Here is a 20,812-nt window from a genome sequence, read left to right as displayed (position 1 = left end):
AACCTGATACTTTTTCTCTTTTGATTATAGGGGAAAGAATTGTTTTTTTTATTTTATTTTTATACATTAATTTCTCCAAGCATCTCAACAGTAAAAAGAAAATGTGAAAGGATGTTTGAAAGAAAATATATGTAGTGCAAAAGGCATAGAACCCTAATGAATAATTAAATTAAATACATATCTAATTCTCTGTGGAGAGTGGAGTAGTCTTCAAATTTAGATGCATAGACGAATTAAGAATTCATCGCATGACTTGAAAAAAGAAAAAGGCAAGAAGTCGACACGAAGGAAAGACTTCGTAGTTTCTACGGTCAAGAAAACGTGTTTTCAAGGCTCCCAGGCTAAAGGTTTCTGTATCCATGATGAGTTTTCTCAAATGCTTCTTCTTCATTAACGGCCGGCAATAATGAAGCAAAAGAAACGAAAAGAAAAGGGATTTATATGTTACAGTTTTATTTGGGATAAACTCATTCGTATGTAGTTATTTTTCTATATGAGATATGTTTAGTGTCTCTTATACTTACAAGAAACAACATTTATAATTTTTTTTTACTATTGGAGTGAGTTATCCGGTGCTCTTCTAACTTAATTTGCAGATGTTTTGGAGTTCGAATCAATCAAAAAGATCTTTGTTAATAGCTGATTTCATGAACCGGCTATCAATATGTATTATTTCTTTGCTATCACTCAGCATAAAAGTAAAAAATTCACATTAATATTAATATTATGATATTGATTCCATCTTCATTATCATACACATATACGAATGTTCGTCTCCTACCAATATTTGAGATATAAGTTTAGAGTGTTTCAGACAATTCAAGACAAAACTATGCCATATACAGCAGTAGATGAGATTGAATGCTATTAAGTCATTGCTAAATTGATATTTTGTATGCAAATGTAGATATTTTACAACTAACAGAAGTTATTTTATGAAGCAGCAAAGTATCTCGTCTCTTTTGGGGAAAAAGATTTTAAGAAGTGCTCAACAGAGATTGTATGTGTATGTGATAAGCACTGTTGCTGCTTTGCATAGCCCACTTCTTGTTGATTCTCCAATCCGTTTCTAATTGAAATGTCAGTTTCATTGACAAAAATAATTAAGAAAGAACATTTGATATTTTAGATTCTTGAGAGATCATAACAACAATTACTTCTTCCCTCAATTATTCGACTCTTCAAAGTAAGGGTCTGTATGTTTATGAACAGAAACAGCCTGCCAATCCAATTTCCATAGAAGTATCCAGGACTTTCAGATCCTAGATTCTACATCAGCAATACGAACCAGGATTTTTAAAATCTAATCGGGTTGAATGTCGGCAAACTTTTAATATAAATTCTAAACCCCTATAGCGACAACAAAGTGGCAAGTCCGTTGCAAGCAAATGCTAGAGAATAATTCAACCTTGTTGAGTCAATGCCAATTTCCATTAAGCTCTTTTTGGGAAGAAAGTAGGAAATAGACCAGATTTTCAAAATGCCAACTTTTGCGGATTCTAATTGACGACCAATCATCACCGTACTACAGCACCAATTTCTTGAATGATAATGCTAAAGATTCAAAAATCTAATCGACTTTTGTGAAAATTAAGTGAACTCAACATATCATTTGAAGAAGATCTTCCACAACAACTGGCCTTTCCAAAAAAGAGAACGTATCATATAAAACACATATTTGGCTTAGGCATAAAAGTAGGTTTAGATCAGGTAATTTGACAAAAGAAGGCTACAAAATTTCTGCTGTTATCAACATTCTCCATGTTATTCAATGATCATCAACATCCTCCATGTTATTCAGTGGGTGTTCAATGAGGTGTTCCTCCCCAGTCTTCCCCAGCAATGTCGAGTAGAGGCAAAAACAAATACAATCTACAGAAATCGTACAAAAAAAAAATTAAAATTATTTATATCTGACAAGGTCAAACTAAAGACCAAAAAAAAAAAAAAAATGGAAGAAAAAAACTACTAGAAGAGAGGTTAAAACAGCCCTCAGCAAGATACAACCACCAGCAATAAACTAACCTGCATTTAAAAGGTTTTCAGGACTGACTCAATATTGATTAAGCAGTTGCAGCAGTGGGTACAGATCTGTAGCAAGCTCTCTTTGCTGCACGGACAATATCCTCAACCTGCATAGTCCATGAGCCAAAAACAAACCAATTAGCCAAATGTCTGGCATTAGTAAATATATGCAAATGACGATGATTCAGCATCTCAAGACCATAATGAATACACGAGCCTATGTATCATAAAACAGCATCATTAGCGCAGTTATTGCAACAGGACATGTGAAGACTGCTGAGTAAGAATATAAACATCCATGAGGGCAACTGGCAAGCACATCAATGAAGTAGATGCTCAAACCAAAAGAATCAAGATAAAAAGTCTACCTGCGGTACAGCCATTCTCTCGAGATTGGCTGCATACGGCATAGGAACATCAGCCCCAGCAATTCTCTCAACTGGTGCATCAAGATAACCGAAGCTGTCCTCAATAACAGAGGCACTGTTTAAAGGGAAAAAGATACACATTTAGTAATTGTATATGGTGCTCGAGTATTATGGCAGCAGAGGCTAAAGATATTAGTGGAAAGAAGAAGACCAGATTTCAGCCCCAACTCCATGCTGTGGGAATCCTTCCTCCACTGTCACAAGTCTGTTGGTTTTCCGGACTGAAGCATTGATTGTGGGTCTGTCTAGTGGTCTGATGGAGCGCAAGTTTATCACCTGTATCAACAAGATAATAACTACTTTCATCTAGAGCTAAAGTATATAAGGGCAGTATGCTCTTTTAGCATCAGTTTACCTCAGCGCTGATTCCTTCCTTTGCAAGTAGCTCAGCTGCCTGTGCACCAAAAAGATGAATTATTTCACTTGGAAAGGAATAAATTCATCCAATAGTACATGCCATAACAATACCACAAGGAAGTATTTAAGCAAATAGGCCCATATAAGCCTGAAAAATTCATATATGTGTGACAAAGAACAAAGTAACATGAGTCAAGAAGAGGGACAGCACAACAATGTTAGACCATGCAAGTTCATTCCCTCCAACTATGCAGACCTGAATGCTGAAGCTGTCACATCTCGGGCAGTCATTAGGCCTCAATGATGAAGCTATAGATAATCACACAAACTGCCAGAAGCATTGTTGCTCAGGCAACATAATTTCCATCATCTAAAGGTCAAAAAGTTCATGCCTTTGAGCAGATTTACTTTCAGTAACACAACTAAGGACCCAATTTTCTACTCAGCAATTTCTATTTTATTTTCTGTATGCTTTAACCTCACAATAACATCAATCTAGTTGACCTATCTGCCAAACGCAATATTCATAAAAAATATCAGATAAAGATAAGACACATTTCCATGCTGATGAAAACAAACCTTGAGGGCATAGCCAACCATTTTTGAAAAGGCTGTAATAGTCACATCCTTTCCTTCCCTCTCAATCTGTTAAAAGTAGACAATGAGGGAATTTAAATGTCATGATGGTATAAGAATAAGCACAATAACCAGTGAATAACTGCAGAAACATTTAGTAGTAATCCTCTAGAGTTCAGAATGGATACCTTGGCTTTTCCTATTGGAGTGCAAAAACTGGAGTCCAGTACTTCAGCTGAAACAGGAAACGACTCGCCATATCTGAAAGCAGACACTTGTCAACACTCGTACAACATTAAAATTATATAACTGCATATTAGAAGAAAAAGAAAAACCATTGTTGCCATTTTCAAAAACTACTTACAATAACTCATTTTCAAGGAAAACAACAGGATCAGGGTCTCTTATAGCAGCTTTTAGCAGACCACGAGCATCCTCAGATGAGTATGGAGCCAGCACTTTCAAGCCAGGGCAGGAGGCATACCAAGATGCATAACACTGCAAACAAATCAGCAATGCACTGTCAAAATGTCTCTTCAGTCTTCACAGCAATAAGTTGATTTCAGTGACACCTCAGGAGTCGAGAAGGAACAACAATACTTTAGGGCGTAGCACACCGCTTTTCAGTTCCGGTTATGCCATAGGAGAAGAAGGTTAAGAACAAACGCTGACTTTATTATTCAGAAACAGAAAAGGATAGCAGCATACAAGAGCAACTAAATCAACTAAGACTAAGAAAAGAATGCATTATTAACAAACAAACATGCACACTCTTAATGCAAGAACCAATAAATAATAAATAAATAACGGGGAACCATACTTGAGAGTGTTGGGCACCAACTCCTGCAGCAGCACCATTAGGTCCTCTAAAAACTATGGGCACAGATAATTGACCAGCAGACATGTAGGTTGATTTTGCAGCAGAATTAATAATATGGTCAATTGCCTGCATCCAATGCAGAATAGAGTGGTATCAATTAAACAATAGACCACCAAAAATCAGTCCAGAATCTCGCCAAAAATATTGTTTCATGACACTAAAAGCGTAAAGTACACCATAGAAACAAACCTACAACCTAAGGGTACAGCAGGACATATAGCTAACAACAAATTCAATTACATAACTTTTAACTATCTTTAAAGAGGAGAAAACACACAGAGCTAGTTATATACAGCATGGAACCTACTAACCTGCATAGAGAAGTTAAATGTCATAAACTCAACAACTGGCTTGAGACCATGGTAAGCAGCACCAACTCCAATGCCAGTAAATCCAGCCTATAAAACACATAGAAAGAGAAACAAAGCTAAGGCAACTAAAGCGAAGCAGAAAAAATCACATGAATAAATTAGTAACAGCGACAAAAATTACCTCAGTAATTGGTGTATCAAGAACCCTCTCAGGACCATATTTGTCCAACAGCCCTTTAGTTATCTACAAGAAAGAAAAAGTGTATATGAACTTGAGCAAATATAACAATTGATGAATTTGGCTCTAGGGTAACCAGTGAGAAGTCTCACCTTATAGGCACCCTGGTATTCTCCAACCTGCATTTAAACAACAGAATTACATGAGAACAGAAACCATTTTAAATTATAATAGGAGGCAAAGCAGAAAACAAATATAAAAGATTGATACCTCTTCTCCCATTAAAAACACTTTAGGATCAGCGGACATTTCCTCATCAAGAGCAGAGTTCAATGCTTCTCTAACCGTCATCTACATGTATTTCCACAAAATGAGATCTGAAATATATTTAGCTAAACAGCTCTAATTCAATCCAAACAATATCCAAATGAAACGAAACTCATTTACCTCCTTTGCGGCGGATGAGTAAGCTCTCCATGCTGAAGCAACAGCAGGTCGAATCCTCTGCAAGGACTTCCCAAGAGCCTATAAAATAAAAGAACAATCAAAACAAAAATCGACAAGACATAGCTCGAAAATTCATAAAAGAAAATATAACCATTTCCAGCACTTACTTTTTGTTTGATAATCCCCAACATACTTGTCTAATCTTCAACTTCTACCGCTCAAATACTGCAACAATAAAAATGTAATTACTATGAATAATAATAAGCCACATAGTGAATTCAACGATAAAACTCAATAAGGAAGATTTATAACTAAGGAAAACCTAGATTTTTAGTGATCGAGCAAAAAATGATTATCAGTAAGAGAGATTTATGAGAGAAACACACCCTTGTTTGAGATAATCGACGGCCGAAGATGGAAACAGATCCGATCCTGTTAAAAAGATTATCAAAAAAAGGTACCAAAATAATAACCAATGCTTTCACTAATTTTTTATTCTTTTTAATCTTTATCTTTGATAATTAGTCTTCTATTTTCAATCAAAAAGAAAATCAAATAATTCCCCGGGGTACACCGAGGCCGCGATTTATAAAGGGAAAGTTCCAGTATAAGCAACTCTAGATAGCACTTGCCAAGTTCATATCATCATGTGCTGTTGGTGCACTGTCGAGGAAATCAGACGATTCACGTTTGTTTAATCGATATTACTACCGAAAGATGTAAAGCGCTGGATGATCCCCTATGAATTACTAACTGGGGATTAATATTTTCGTTGCTAGGACATAATTGTAATTTAGGCTACATAATAAACAACAGGCGACGCTTGAAGAAGCAGATGGGCCATTTTATGTTTTTTGTCATAAAAATAAATAAAAGGAAAAATTGCATAGAACTATTCAAATATTGACACCGTGGAAGTAGCCAAGTAGGTGTTGACGTGGAACTATGATGCGTGCTCAACCTACCACCAAAAATTTTCATTTATTTGTTATTTTTGGGTGGTTTAGTAAATCAAGTACCAAGGAAAATAATCCAACAACGAAAACCGCATTTGATCCATTGAATTAATATATCAAAAATTGACAAATGAATCTTGATATAAATAATGAAAGGTGGATTTCAATTTCAAATTTTATTTAAATTTAAAATATACAGTTATATAATTTTACAATAAATTTTTTAAAAAGAAAAAATAATGTTATTTTTATTATCAGATTGCCACAATATTCGCTTTATATATAATTAGTTTTTAAAATGAAAGATATAATCAATAAGACATTATGGCTTTCACATAATTGCTACTGCAGTTAAATATCAGCCCAAATTAGTAATTTTCATTAATATTCTATGGAAGAACAAAATTTTGCAAGTGGCCTGCCGCATAGTCAATTGAATATATGTCTTCAATGCTTAATTTCTTAATGTAAAAAGGCCTAAGCTTAAAGTTTAGGATATCCAATCAGTTAGTTATTGTTTTTGCTATGAAAAGTTGAAAATTTAAAATTGTTTCTACGGTAGTATTTAATACAATCAACCTAATAAAAAATTTATAAAATAAAACATAAATTATTTTATAATTTTATAAATAAAAAGTTCTAATTTATATATTATATTTTGTAATGTATATTTAATGTGTAACAATAAAAAAGATAAATTTCTATTTTTTTTATTTTTATCCAAATTAATTTACAGTTATTATTTTATATTTCTACATATATAAATGTCATAAATAATAATAAATAAAGTATTAATTACTAAAAAATTAATAGAAACATCATATTAAAGCTATGATATTTAATTTTTTTATCGATGAATTTTATTTATATAATGACAAGTTTCTTTTCTCTTTCAAATACAGGACAGTTTTGATTTTGTCTTCACCAACTATTAGACAATTATTCTAGAATTCTCTGTATAGGCATATATTCAATAGTGTATTAACTATTTTGATGAAATATATAAATATTAAAATATAATAAAATTTCTTTATATAAAAATAATTTATTTTTAATCTTAAAAACTATTATCTAACTTGAATCATTTATAAATAAAAATAAAATATATATTATAAAAATTATAACTTTTCTAGCTCGCATCTTAAAAGATTTACTTTCATATAATAATAATTATTCTTATATTTCCAAAAAATATATATTATATGACATAAAGGGGTTAAAGATAAAAATAAAATATCTATACAAAGTGATTTAGTAAATAAATAGTCATTTATCCTGTGCATTACATGGCTGTTATTATTATATAATTATAAAATTACGATTACAAATAAAATTTAATAAAAATTTAATATTTAATATTATTTATTATATTTTAAAAATAACAGCAAATTAGATATTTTTAATTTTTCTTAATAAATTTTAACATTTTAAAATTTTATTAGTGTACTAATATAAAAATTATTCTAAATATATTAATTAATTAATTAATTTTAATACTATATAAATTAATACTATCGCTACAATTGATATTACTATTTTTTAGAACGAAAAATTATTTTATTAGTAAATATAATATTTAAAATATCATTTTTTAAATTATAATTATTATTTAATTAAAAAATAATTTATTAGTTAATATAATATTAAAATAAAATTAATATGCTATTTTTAGAACATTTATTATCTAATTGGAAAACTAATCATTATCTAATTTGGTAACTAATTTATTTTTAATATATTATCTTTTTATGATTAAAATTCGTATTTAATTAAGAATCTAACTTATTAATCAATAAATTAATAGAAAAAATACAAATTAACATAAACTTAAATTCTATATTTTAAAAATAAGTATACATCAAAATAAAAATGCTATGTATCAAAAAAAGGACATAAATTAAAAAATTATATAGGTCTTCAAAATTAATATATATACATAATTAATAATTATTTTGTTTGTAAATATAATATTTAAGGTTTTATTTTCTACAATTAGAATCATTATGTTATAGAAAATTAATTTATTAGTTAATATAATATTAAAATAAAATTAATATACTATTTTTTAAGATAATTATTATTTAATTAGAAAAATTAATTTATTATTAATATATTATTTTTTTAAATTATAACTAGTATTAATTAGAAATGTAACTTAATCAATAAATTAATAAAATAAAATCATAAAATTACAGATAAACTTGAATTTTATGTGTCAGAAATAAATATAGATGTCAAGATAAAAATCTTGTATCAAAAGAGGAACAAGTGTCAATAAAATGTTAGTTTTCTAAAATTAATATATATTAGTCATTTATCAGTGCGTCTCACAGCTGTTATTATTATTTTGATTATAAAGTTAAATTGATAGATATAATTTAATAAAGATTATAACTTTTGATAGTAATTTATAAATTTTTTAAAAATAATAGCAAACTAATTATTTTAAATGTACTTAATATTTTTAAAATTTCAAAATTTTATTAATACAATAATATAAAAATTATTTATCTAATTAATTTTAATATTATATAAGTTAAAATATCAATATAATTGATATTACTATTTTTGAAATCAAAATTTATTCTAAAAATTTTAATATTTAATATTAATTTATAATATTTTAATAAGTAATAGTAAACTAACTATGTTTAAATATCTTTAATTTTTATTTTCATTGGTACAATATTATAAAAATTATTCTTAAATATGTATATATATATGTATTATCTAATTATAGAAGTAATTTATTATTTAATATAATATTAAATATAGTTAATATGTTATTTCTTATGATAGAATTAGTATTATTATCCCGACAAAAAACTATTTATTAGTTAATATAATATTAAAATATAATTAATATATTATCTTTTAGGATTAGAATTAATATTTAGTAAAAATGTAACTTATAAATTAATAAATTAATAGAAAAATTATAAATTATACATAAACTTGAATCTCAGGTGTTAAAAATAAGTACATATATCAAAATAAAAAATTTATTTGTCAAAAATTAAACATAGATATAAAAAAAAACTTAGATTTCAAAAATTTAATATCTATAGATAGATTTATTATTTGTTAACACGTTGAATTTGCAGGTATGTAAGAATTTGTTAGTAGGGACAATTTGTTAGGATCAAAATTATGTCTATTTTTTCTCAATGTAATAATTTTATGAGATTATACCTATATTCTTTTTTTATGTATATACTCAATTTTGATATGCTTTATTAATTAAATACATTAAAATAGTATATATTTTTCCTAAATACCACTTGCAATTATAATAACTAAATTAAATTACTAATTTTTATGACTACATATAATTTAAGTTATAACTTCCTCATAATAATAAAATTAATATAGGCGAATAGTATAACTACATACAAATTTTATTGTATCATAAATAGTAAAAAAAGATATATTTGAACTTCGAACTATATCTAATTCAATTTTTATTTCTTATAAGGACAGACAATAAATAGCAAAGTAAAAATTTATGAGAACGAGCATGATGTCTTTTTTTTATATTTTATAAATTAATTTTTTTTTTAAATTGAGATAAACCAGATAAAAAATTATATAAATTAAAAAAATTTGACAAAAAAAAAAATAAAATTCATAAAGAAAATTATAAAAGTGGCAGATCATGTGCTTGTAGTTTGTGATAAAGAAAATTGCAAAGGCTACGGTGATGATTATTAAAAGACAAATATAAGGAGGAAATGTTATGGTGAAAAAAATATGATAACATCGTATGTCTAATCAACATTTATATTTTTTCAATTCAAGTAATAGAGTTTTAAATGGAAATAAAAAGAGTGAGTTAATGTTTTTTCAAAAAAAAAAAAGGGAAGTTAAATTAAAATACAGTTAAAAGGAAATTTTTTTAAATAACTACTTTTATAAGTTGCCGGTTTTTAATTAGTGATTAAAATTTATTGCATCAAATCCAATAATTAATAATATATATTATTTATTATAATTAGAATGAGTGTTTTACATTTTCGTATTAAATGATTGACATATATCTTTTTATTAAAATTAATAAAATATATATTAATCATCTATCAATTTAATATATAGATAATAACATATATATATAAAATTTATACAATAATTTTTATATTTTATATTACAAATTATGACTATGTTTATAATCTAATGCTCGATAAAGAAAGAATTATAAAATTTCACGAATAAATTTAAAAGTTCCTCGCAAAAAGAAAAGAAAAGCAAGTGACAAAATTCAAAAGATAATTTATGCTAAAGAGAAATAGAAACGGACAGGTGTCAGCTTCCGTATAGCACACGGTGGCAAGATCGCTAATAAAGAATAAGAGAATTACAGTGAATAAGAGAGAGAGAGTTTCTAATTAAGTGCATGAATTACCAAAAAAAAAAACTAATAAAAATAAAAGTTGACATGCTAACCTACAACTACGGTGCATGGTATGATAATAACATGTCCAGAAATAGACACCTAATCCTTATTTTTCGTGGAAGCTGCTGAAATCTGGAAACGGCAAACAAATGAAAACAAAACAAACCCAAGTGATGCAATGGTGCAGGAAACAAGTTTCAGCTTTTTACCCTGAAAAGGAAGAGAGGAGAGTGAGAAATTAATATACTGTCGCACACGCTGATGGATTCAACGGCACATCCACACAAGAGCAGCAGTGGCCAGTGAAGTAGTATATATGTCAATTCACCAATGGATCCAAATAATCTATCACGATTGGATGTAAATATTGCGAGTCGCATAAGTTATGCCCATGCCATGTCGAATACTCCATAATTAAGATAAAATTAAGAGGCTAACTATGAAACAACATTTTTTTGCTTTTGCAAAAGAGAGAGGATTATATGACTGTATAAACTACAATATAATAATTACTATTGGTTTGTTACCCGGAAGAAAACTTTAAGCCTATGTATCCACCTGCTTGAACAAAACAGTTTGATTAGTGTATGGGACTAATGTAATGATGCAATTAAGATGACAAGACACGAAAGAAATGTAAGCAGCATAACAAATTAGGGAATTAAAAGAAGATAATGAAACAAAAGGGGAAAAAGTAAAATGGGTTAGTTTAATCCGTATATGGAACAAATGATGTAATTAACATGACAAAGTAATGTATAGAGAGAGAGAGAGAGAGAAGGACGAAATCAACAGAAAAGATAAAGAATTAAAGAAAGAATTTAGTTAAACAAAATGATAAAAAAGTGATTAAATAAAACATGAATAAGTGAGGAAAGATCAAATATAATTGGTAGCTCATCATCAAATTCCTCCAAATGCACCTACTCAATTGCCTTCCCATAGAACTGGAAAAAGTGGCATGAAAATTGGAAGAGTAAAGTAATTTAGACGCACACAGCGTGGCACCATCCATCGCTCCCCCTCTAATTTGAAGGTTATGATGGTGCCACCGTTTTGTGCGTCCAAAACCTTTCCCTTCTTTCTTTCGTTCTTTGTTTCTCATAAAATGGACATAGCTGGAGAATTGCTTCTATTTATAATGCCCTTGATTCCGTAAACAAGGGCAGCTTCGGAATAACTGCACAATAATTAAAGCTTGATGTTAATTCATTATAATATTATGTACCTCTCTATTAAAAATAACTATCAAATAAAAAACTCGTTGTCAATACCTTTTATTTTTTACTGAATAAATTTAATTATTATTATTTTTTATTTCATCATCCTAACCTGGAAACATTCCATAATAATTAACCTAAAACATTTTAGGTTCACTCGGTGATAGATTTGGTGGATTCCAAATTTGAATGACTTAGATATAACCAAATTTTAATAGTGTGGTATTTAATTCATGATTTTAAATTAAATGTTGTGTTGAAAATATTATATTTGGACAAATCCCAAAATATCAATTTATCCATAAATATAACACATATATTTACTTTTTTTTAAAAAACTGTACGACAATTATTACCGATATTCAAATTCTTTTTGATCCAGATAATTAATTATTAGTTAGTGATTGATAATCGGTATATAATTGACAAAATAAAAAAAATTAATAAAATTTTATTAACTGTTACTATTAATATAATAAATGAACATTAATTTAGCCTTAGATGTATTGTCCCTATGATATCAATTTTAGTTAATAAATATAGCTGGTAATTATTAAAAATAATATAATCACTTTATTTAACTCAATTATATTTTATTATTAAAATATTTATAAAAATTATTTTAGAAGTTGGTTTATATTTAAATTTTACTAATAGAAATTTTGATTTCCTATTATGCACATCATAAATTTCCAATTATTAATTATATTTTTAAAACAATAATCATTTATATGAAAAATTTAAAATTAGTTGTATGTTAAAATAAGATGTTATGAATTATTTTTAATAAAATATTATTTGAATAAATAAAATAATCAAATCAATATGAGTTAACTTTATTAATTGAAATCAACTATCAAATATGTTGAATTTAGATGGTGAGTTTGAAATTATAATCAGTCGTATAAAAGAAAGAGGGTTAAATGTACAAAAAAAGAAAAAGATGATAGTAAAGGGTGAAGAAGGCAAATGAAGCAAACGAATGATGATGTAATGAAGTATTTGAAAAGGAACGGTAGTAGAGAGATGTCAGAAATGCTGCATAAATATGATACGTTGTTGCTCAAAGGTGGCGACAACTGTGCAGCTCACCGCGTCAAGAAGAAATCAGAAAGAAAGGGAAAAAGCAAAAAATGAAAGAAGAGAATGATTTAAGGGCTTATTATATATGAACACAGAATGAGCCAAGTGACAGGCGGTGAATTTTGTATAGCATGAATCCTGACAATATTACAAAGCTGAGACAAGTGGCACGTACCATCAATAAACTTCTCCAGTCCCCGCCTTCTCTCTGTTTTACGTATGGCTTTTGCAACCGAAGGACCTCTCTGCGATTGCCAAATCAGGGGACTGGCACCCTCGCCTCGCATGTTCTCGGTGCCAAAAGATCACGAACACTTCTTAGAATGGCAATTGCGTCGGATTCTTGCAGCCGTCAGAACCGCCTGAACTCTATATTAAATGAATATAAATAATTGGTTATGCTTATCGGGGTCGGACCGTCTCAAATTAGTCTTATGTTTTCTTTTAAATTCTATAGATATCCAATAAGTGTTAACTGAGTATATAATTTATAAATTCCTTAATTTTAATTATAAATTGAGTATCAGTATTTACATACGGTTAATTAAGTTAAATTTACCTATGACTTAAATGTGTTTTTTTTTTTTTTTTGCACTAAGCAACTATGCATGACAAAACAAGAACTTCTTCAATAAAATTAAATACATTTACAAATTATTATATAAGAACATTTCTACATAATAAAGTTAGATAACCTGCACATTATATAGATAAATCTGGAAATTATATATAATGTTGCAATATTACTTGTCCCATGTCAAATCTGCAATGTATTTTGATGTGTTATAGGATTCTTAGGGGTAAAAACTACAAATTCAAATATGTTTCAGGATAAATTAAAGTTTAAGGATATAATGTGAAACACACTTAAGTTGAAAGGACAAAATGAAATTATCCGCATCAAGAGAAGACGCGCAAGAGGGAAAAAGAAGAGTACAAGTTCCTGTTAGCCCATGAAACGAGAGAAGCGCATAACGTTTGGGCCCAATTTCAGTCAAATACCCCAAAGTTGCGAAAGCATCATCGGCCCACTCCCGGAAGAAGACGCGGGAGGACTGCCGATTGCGAATTTGCAATTACGAGTGGCGCGCGCGGGAGAGAGAGACACAACACAAAGGTGCATTTTGGGGAATAGAAAGTAATCGAGATAGTGAAGAAAAACCACCAAATTCAGAACAGCTCTGCTGTTGTTGTTTGAAAAAGATAAGACACTGTCGTCTCCGCAGCTTCTGACAGGTAATTTTTTTTTTAGTAAAAAAATAAAATCAACAACGATTACTAGGAACAGGAAGCCAATGCCAAATTATGTGAATTGTGATTCAGATACTTAAAACAGTTATAAGATAAGACTTTAATGAATATTTGCTATTTGTTTTTGTAAAATTGTGCAAGACAAAAAAATGCTTTTTGGTTATGGCCGTTGTAACGTGAAGTAGAACTTTTCCTCCATTGAATTTTTGTAAGTAATTGTAGGTTTTATGCGATGATCAACAGATTATTATAATAAGTAAGAAATGCGAGGTATCATCAAATATCTTATGCCTTTAGCAGTTATTCCTCTGGATGTTATCCTTTAGTAGATTCAATTTAAAATGTTCTCATGGTTTCCTTTTGCCTTTGAACATGTTTATTAATCTTGGCATGTTCCCAAACCCGACCCAACCAATTGGACAAATAGAAGCTAAACTTAGGCGTCATACTTGGCCAAATAAGAATGTAATGCATCCTAGATGATATAGCAGTTGCACGTACTATATGTAATGGAAGAGGAAGTGGAAGCAGAAGAATTATGCTTGAGGGTAATTTCACTTTTTGCAGATTCTATGTAGTTATGTATGTATGAACTCTAGATTTATCTTTGAAGGCGCTAGTTTACAAAGAAAAACAAATAAACAATATTGAAAAATAAGCCTGGAGTTATTTTACAATTTGCTGAGCTATTTATTGTGCTAGCTACTGGCTTTGAGTTATTTGTGCACCCATTCATGGGCGTAATGTTTGGAGGCTAATGGCAGCCTAGATGCTGAATTCGATAGGTGCTCTCGAGATCCCCTTTATCTTATGTACTGGAATACTTGCAGAGCATAAAACATAATGTTCCTTTTGCCTCGTGAAATTTTTAGAGAAATTCCATCTTAATCTATTTTACTCATTACTTGGACTACAAAGCAAGATCCATTCTTGCAGAATTAGGCAGTATTAAAGGCATGTGCTGAATGTCAATTGATCTCCCTCAAAACACTTGGGCGTTGGTGCTGAGAAATCTGTCAGAAACAACCAGGGGAATAGCCAAGTAGACTGAATCAGTAAGAATGCTAGTTCCGAATTCATTTTTCACTAATTTTTGTCTTGGATTTTAATTGGTTGCTATAGCTAGTGTCATTTTTTATCTTTACGTGACTAGAATCTCTGCCTGTTTATGCTCATCATTCTTGATCATGCATTTGTATCCCTGCTACAAATTCCTTTATAAGCAAATTCAATTAATTTTAATGATTCAAAATAAAATCATAACTCGCATGATGGAAGTATCAATGGACATGAGACTAACTGTTTCTTAAAGCTGCATAATATTCTGATTGTAGTTATGTGCCTCTATGTGACTGCCCTTGCAGTGTTGTCGGACTTGAGGACATTGTCCTTAACAGTCGGTCAATGGCTTCTAACTATACATTGGGTAGCAATCTGCCAAGTTCAGAATATTTAAAGTCTGATGGTGAAATGAGTTTGTCAAGTTAATGACTGACATTTCTAAATTCAATTCTCATGTGAACGTTAGTTGCTTTAGAACTATGGATTGATGAAATTCTTTATTAAAGTCCCTTTTGAGTTGAAGGCTGATAGAATCTTACCAATCTTTTTTCCAATGGAATCTTTACCCTTCCAGTTAGCAATAGGTGGATAATAATTAAATCTTGTTTCCTAAATCTTGCTATAAGATTTTGTGGTCCATACTAAGGATGGTTCGAAAGCTGGTCTCTATAGAAATTTGCAGGCTTCAACACCACCAAAGAAAAGTTTGAAAACTCCCCTTCTCCTTCTGTTGGCGAAATAAAATGACTGACTTTGACATTGAAAGTATTAGAATTATTATTATTATTATTATTATCATCCTGATTTCTCCTCTGTGCATATCTCTTCTTAACTCTCAAAAAATAAGGAGATCCTTCTTCCTCCATCCTGCCTGAAGTTTGTACTTTTACACGCAATTCTCACATGTCCGCCTCCCTGAAAATTCCTCATTTGACAATCTTATGCGTACTCTCTTGTCTTATATATGATTGCTGACTTGAAAATTTCCAATTTGGACAAATTTATACGGCTCTGGATGTCAAAACCTATCACTAGAAAGATCTCTTGCCCTGCTATTATTTACTGCATATAGCTAGAAACTAGAGTACATGAAGCAGCAGGTTGTTGTGGCCTTTACATGCTCCTATGTGTCAATGATTTCAGCATGTCATGCTTTTAAATGCATCATTGACCCTTTTTTCTAGACTATCTAGAGAATTCATTTCCTCCGGATTATTTGATATTAATTTCTTCAACTGGTGTCCATGAGTTGTTTTTTGCCTAGTTCCGTGTTGTAGCATAAATCGCCTACCTATAAAATTATAAATTCTGCAGAACAAGTTTATCAAAGAATTATCTTCTTAGCTGTTCATATTGTCCAGCTTTTGGCCCCTAATTAAATAGGAAATGAATGATTTAACATTGATAGGCACATCCGCTGGTTGTTGCAGAAGGGGGGCAATTAGGCCCTTCATTTATATTAAGGGACCCAACTCACATGTATATTTTCTTTATGTAGATTCATATTTGATCAGACCATATCACTTGAATGTGGCTAAAATATTGCACAAGTCATTGTTGCAGAGATACTAAGCAACCTCTTTAAACTTAAATTTGTCCAAACAAAACAGCAAATTTAAAAAGTGGTTGTTTTGGGAACTGGTCAACTTGCATAATTGATAATACATTCCCTGTCTGCAAAGTATTTGTTTGTTTAATGAAATGTCAAAATTGCCCATCTGTGATTGAGACCTTACATTGCGTTGCCCTTATAGGACAGGTAAACCGGTAGACTTGAACCTTGTTCCTACATGACCCGATCAATTTGATTAGGTACTCGCCATCTATTTTTATTGTTCAACTCTTTGACAACATGAAAAAACCAAAAGCTCTGCCCTCCCTCTCTATCGATCCAAGGGATGGAAGGGCGGAGGCCTATAAATGGTTTCTTTATGTGATTGACCTAATCAGGTGAGGCTCACAAAAGTTTACGCCCTTTAGTGTGTGGTCTACCATGACGGGCTGCCCCCACGTGATTGACAAATTTGAAGCCCAAGTCAGCAATTCACAATCACACCCAAACTTCTTCTCTTCTCCTTTCTTTTCTTTTTTTTCATTAAAATGAATTATATGCCAGAAGGATTAATCTGAGTATTAGCAGAGTTTCCTCAAGACCGACACTTATAAGGTCATATTTAAATATGTAGATTCAGCTTGGAGTGAATTCTTGAACTCGTCCAGAAAAAAAAAAAAAAAACTCAAGATGTGTATAAAAATGACTCAGATATCACTTAACTTGAATTTTAATTTGAGCCAAAATAAATATGTAATATATAAAGAAAAAACCTTTCAAAAAAATATATATATAAAGAAAAAACAGTGACGTGAAGAACTCGAAAGCCTAAGATGATTTTGATTCTAAACCACTGTCACAAGAAACTCTGGTCGGCTTATTTTTATGTCTTATCTTACTTTAATTGTTTATTCTAACTTCTGTTCTGTTTATCATTTCCTGTTATGGCATGGTGTTAGCTCAATTATACATAATCATAAGGTATTATATGCCGTCCTTTCTCTCTCTTGTATGCACTTGTCACTCTCTCATAGGTTCTTTGGCCAACCCATTAACCTATCTTTGTATGATATTATTTATTTGTGTATAATGGCAAACTACCTTACAAGTTTTGTTTTTCTATATAGTTTACAATTTGCATGAAGGCATTAATCAAGTATTCGATGATTGATTATCATAATGTGATAAGTAGTGAATGAATTTTTTTTTTTCTTTTAAATTATTTCTTAGGGTTTAGATTAATCGAGTGAGTCAACTATGAACTGGGTCCTGCCTCTTGCATGGATGACATGTGTAGTAGACAACCTTATTTATTTATGAATTATTAGTATTGCAAGCATAATACATATGTTTAGCAAATGTATAAAACTTGCGCAAAGTCAAAGCTGCAGAGTAGTTGGACTATAGTGGGAGAATCTTAATTTTAACAAATGCAAGACGGGGTGTATTTCTTTCGAGTATAGCTAGGAGCTTCATGAGTCTGCTTGTAGTGTTTTACCTTGTCCTATGAACTTTAAAACTTGCAGGAAGATGCAAGAAATCACATACTTTAGAAAATCATGACTTAATTGAAAACTTAACAAGGTCATAGGATTAGCTTTATAGCTTTGGACCCCAACTCATCTTCACATCAAGATTCCATTATAAATTATATAGATGTAAGTCTCTCTACTTTCACCTACTAGTCTTTTAATTTCAAAATTTAGTTAACCATGTTTCCCCACCATAACATACCAACTCTCCTTGTTTCTTATGTATTGTTGTATGATTCTGACAAATTGCAGCAGATATCTTAGAAAAATTTCAAGAATGTCTGTTTCTTTGAATAAGATTCCACCCATTTTTCAATGGTACTGATGTATAGCGTACGAATGAAGGTTGTAAATTTGAAACACATTTAAAAACAGTAAAGACTATTGAATAAAAATCCTTGTTTTTGAGATTAGATCCATTTTGTTTTAGCATCAGGGAATTAGGTTCCGTTAAGTTAAATTTTCCTTTCCCTTAAAGTGATCAGAGAGGAACCTGATGTGAAGGTGTGATCTTGGAAATCTTGCAAAAATCTTATTATTATTCTTGTTCTTGTTCTTGTTCAGATTCTTCTCCAAAAGAATGTATATTAAGATATATACGTCTTCGCTTTCTTCCTCTTCTGATCTTTCCACCCTCTTTCCAGTCCTTTCTCCTTTTCAGCTTTCAGATATCAAACTTATATTCTCTTCAAAATTAATTGGCCTTTTATTAAAGAATTAGCCTTGCTTCATTAATAAAGTATTAGTTAGATGTTTCAAAACAAGTCTCATATGCCAAAAGAGAGTAATATCACTAACTATGAAATTCTTGGATTCATTACAAGATAACCATCATTGGACATCTATGCCTCTCCAGATTACTGATAACAGTTAAAGCCGTTTTTTTTGTGCTTTTCTTTTTTCACTTTCATTTGATATATCTCTTTTTGTTCAGCCATAATGACAGAGAAGAGACACGAAACCTAATGGCAAAGCATTAGATTACTTAGATGGGTTATTCTGATTTCAAAACCAGAAGCCAAATTACTGATACAGGAACTTGAAGAGGGGGACTAAAGATTAAAAACTAAAAGTTATGGTTTTCTTCTGAAATAAGGAAAACTATTGCAACTACTACTTTCTTCATGATCATCTGATTCATTTGATGATACTTCTGTGATTCCACTTGACCCTGAGGATGATGAGCAAGGTGCAAGATTCAAATCAGTCCTGTCTTTTGTCAGGAACTCATAGAAAACAGGCTTTGTGTTCCTCAGCTTGCACACTCTGTTTTCATTGCCGATGTGAAGGTTGTCCTCCTCATTTTTGTTGCTTCTCTTCTTCAAAAATATACGGCAAAGAACCCAGTTATCCATTGCCCCCAGAGGGCTCTGTATAAAGTTGTAAAAGAAAAATTATATCAGGATTAACTGTGAAAATGTCAGTTACTGCTGAATTAAGTTCAGTTTCTCAAAATTAAACCAAATAAACTCACCTGGATTGGGTTTTTCTTTTGTGGGGAATTGCAGGCAGCGGTTTGAGGGCTAACAAGACGATATTCATGCATGATCCAATCAGTCCTAGTACCATGAGGGGGTTTTCCTCTGTAAAAAACTAAAGTTTTTTTCATCCCCACAAGCTGATTACCCTTAGAAGTTACAATTTCCTTGTCTATACCAGTTGCCTTCCAGTACCCAGAACTTGTGGCTCTGTTGGATCGATTCCCATTTGGGTACTTGGCTTCCCTGGTGCTAAAGAAGTACCTTTCTTGCTCCAAATCACCTAAAGCCCAGAAATCCCATGTATCAGAATAAGCTAAATTAGCTGTTAAATGCCATAGATGATAACTACATGGCATTGCATCCCAAAATTATAGAAGGCATAACTAAACTAGTCATTTGAATTTTTATATAGTTATTATCTATTTATGCTGTCACTAACCTGGCAAATCCCAAGGATCAGACTTGCAGACATCAACTTCAGGGATTATAGAAGCAGGCAAAGGGCAAGAAAACACCTTTCTCTTCAAGTACTGAACAACAAGCTCCTCGTCAGTTGGGTGGAACCTGAATCCAGGGGGCAGTCTAAGCACACCATTCTTGACAAAATTGAGCCTCTCCATCTTGTGTAAAAATGGGATCTTTATGCTTTTTACCACCAAAATTCAGCTCAATCCAAAGAAATGGAGCCACAAGTAAGTCTAGCTCAAAGTTTTAAGACTCATGTAGAGACTTAATTCTTATACTCCAACAGAAGTACATAAGATAGAAATCACAGCTTAAGAAAGAAAAACTAGAAGAAAGCAGAGAGAGAAGTGGAGGGGTGTGGCTATTTGAGACGGAAAGTGTGGGTTTCTTTATAGTAATGGGTGTTGAAGAGGGGGAAGAGAGTCTTCAGAATAAGGACGACCCATTTGGCGTAAACAAGACTCAAGCTCTTCTTCCTTCTCTTAACTTTTGACGCTTATTTTTGTTAAAAACGTCTATGACTTTACGGCAGTTAAAAAAGAAATTTTTTGTGTTTGAAAGAAAAGGTTAAATTTTTATTAATATTAAAGCATACTTTAATGCATCTAAAACTTCAGC

General features: G+C 30.8%; 2 protein-coding genes and 2 long non-coding RNA genes across 4 annotated transcripts; 1 reads left to right on the top strand and 3 right to left on the bottom strand.

The window, feature by feature from the left end:
- Positions 1–1,561: 1,561 nt before the first annotated feature.
- LOC8275015 (pyruvate dehydrogenase E1 component subunit beta-1, mitochondrial) lies at positions 1,562–5,751 on the bottom strand. Its single transcript, XM_002512587.4, has 16 exons — positions 5,589–5,751; positions 5,370–5,427; positions 5,203–5,280; positions 5,026–5,106; positions 4,908–4,934; positions 4,759–4,821; positions 4,578–4,664; positions 4,207–4,332; positions 3,751–3,884; positions 3,575–3,647; positions 3,390–3,455; positions 2,809–2,847; positions 2,605–2,729; positions 2,394–2,508; positions 2,026–2,132; positions 1,562–1,872 (listed from the first exon to the last, which is right to left on the bottom strand). The coding sequence occupies exons 2-15, from the start codon at positions 5,391–5,393 to the stop codon at positions 2,064–2,066; spliced, it is 1,107 nt and encodes a 368-aa protein (XP_002512633.1). The 5' UTR covers positions 5,394–5,427; positions 5,589–5,751; the 3' UTR covers positions 1,562–1,872; positions 2,026–2,063.
- Positions 5,752–10,404: 4,653 nt separating this feature from the next.
- LOC125368614 lies at positions 10,405–11,745 on the bottom strand. The gene is made up of 2 exons (XR_007214252.1): positions 10,599–11,745; positions 10,405–10,490 (listed from the first exon to the last, which is right to left on the bottom strand). It is a non-coding gene; the product is annotated as an uncharacterized LOC125368614 (long non-coding RNA).
- An 858-nt stretch (positions 11,746–12,603) lies between these two features.
- On the top strand, positions 12,604–17,016 carry LOC125368615. The gene is made up of 2 exons (XR_007214253.1): positions 12,604–14,087; positions 15,039–17,016. It is a non-coding gene; the product is annotated as an uncharacterized LOC125368615 (long non-coding RNA).
- Positions 17,017–19,020: 2,004 nt separating this feature from the next.
- Positions 19,021–20,608, bottom strand: LOC8275014 (NAC domain-containing protein 83). Its single transcript, XM_002512586.4, has 3 exons — positions 20,169–20,608; positions 19,723–20,009; positions 19,021–19,618 (listed from the first exon to the last, which is right to left on the bottom strand). The coding sequence occupies exons 1-3, from the start codon at positions 20,347–20,349 to the stop codon at positions 19,322–19,324; spliced, it is 765 nt and encodes a 254-aa protein (XP_002512632.1). The 5' UTR covers positions 20,350–20,608; the 3' UTR covers positions 19,021–19,321.
- Between the last annotated feature and the right edge of the window lie 204 nt (positions 20,609–20,812).

Source organism: Ricinus communis, chromosome 10 (assembly GCF_019578655.1).
Source record: "Ricinus communis isolate WT05 ecotype wild-type chromosome 10, ASM1957865v1, whole genome shotgun sequence".
Taxonomy (NCBI): Eukaryota; Viridiplantae; Streptophyta; class Magnoliopsida; order Malpighiales; family Euphorbiaceae; genus Ricinus; species Ricinus communis.
The sequence above is the reverse complement of the archived record's forward strand: the minus strand, read 5'-3'. Positions and strand labels throughout refer to the sequence as shown.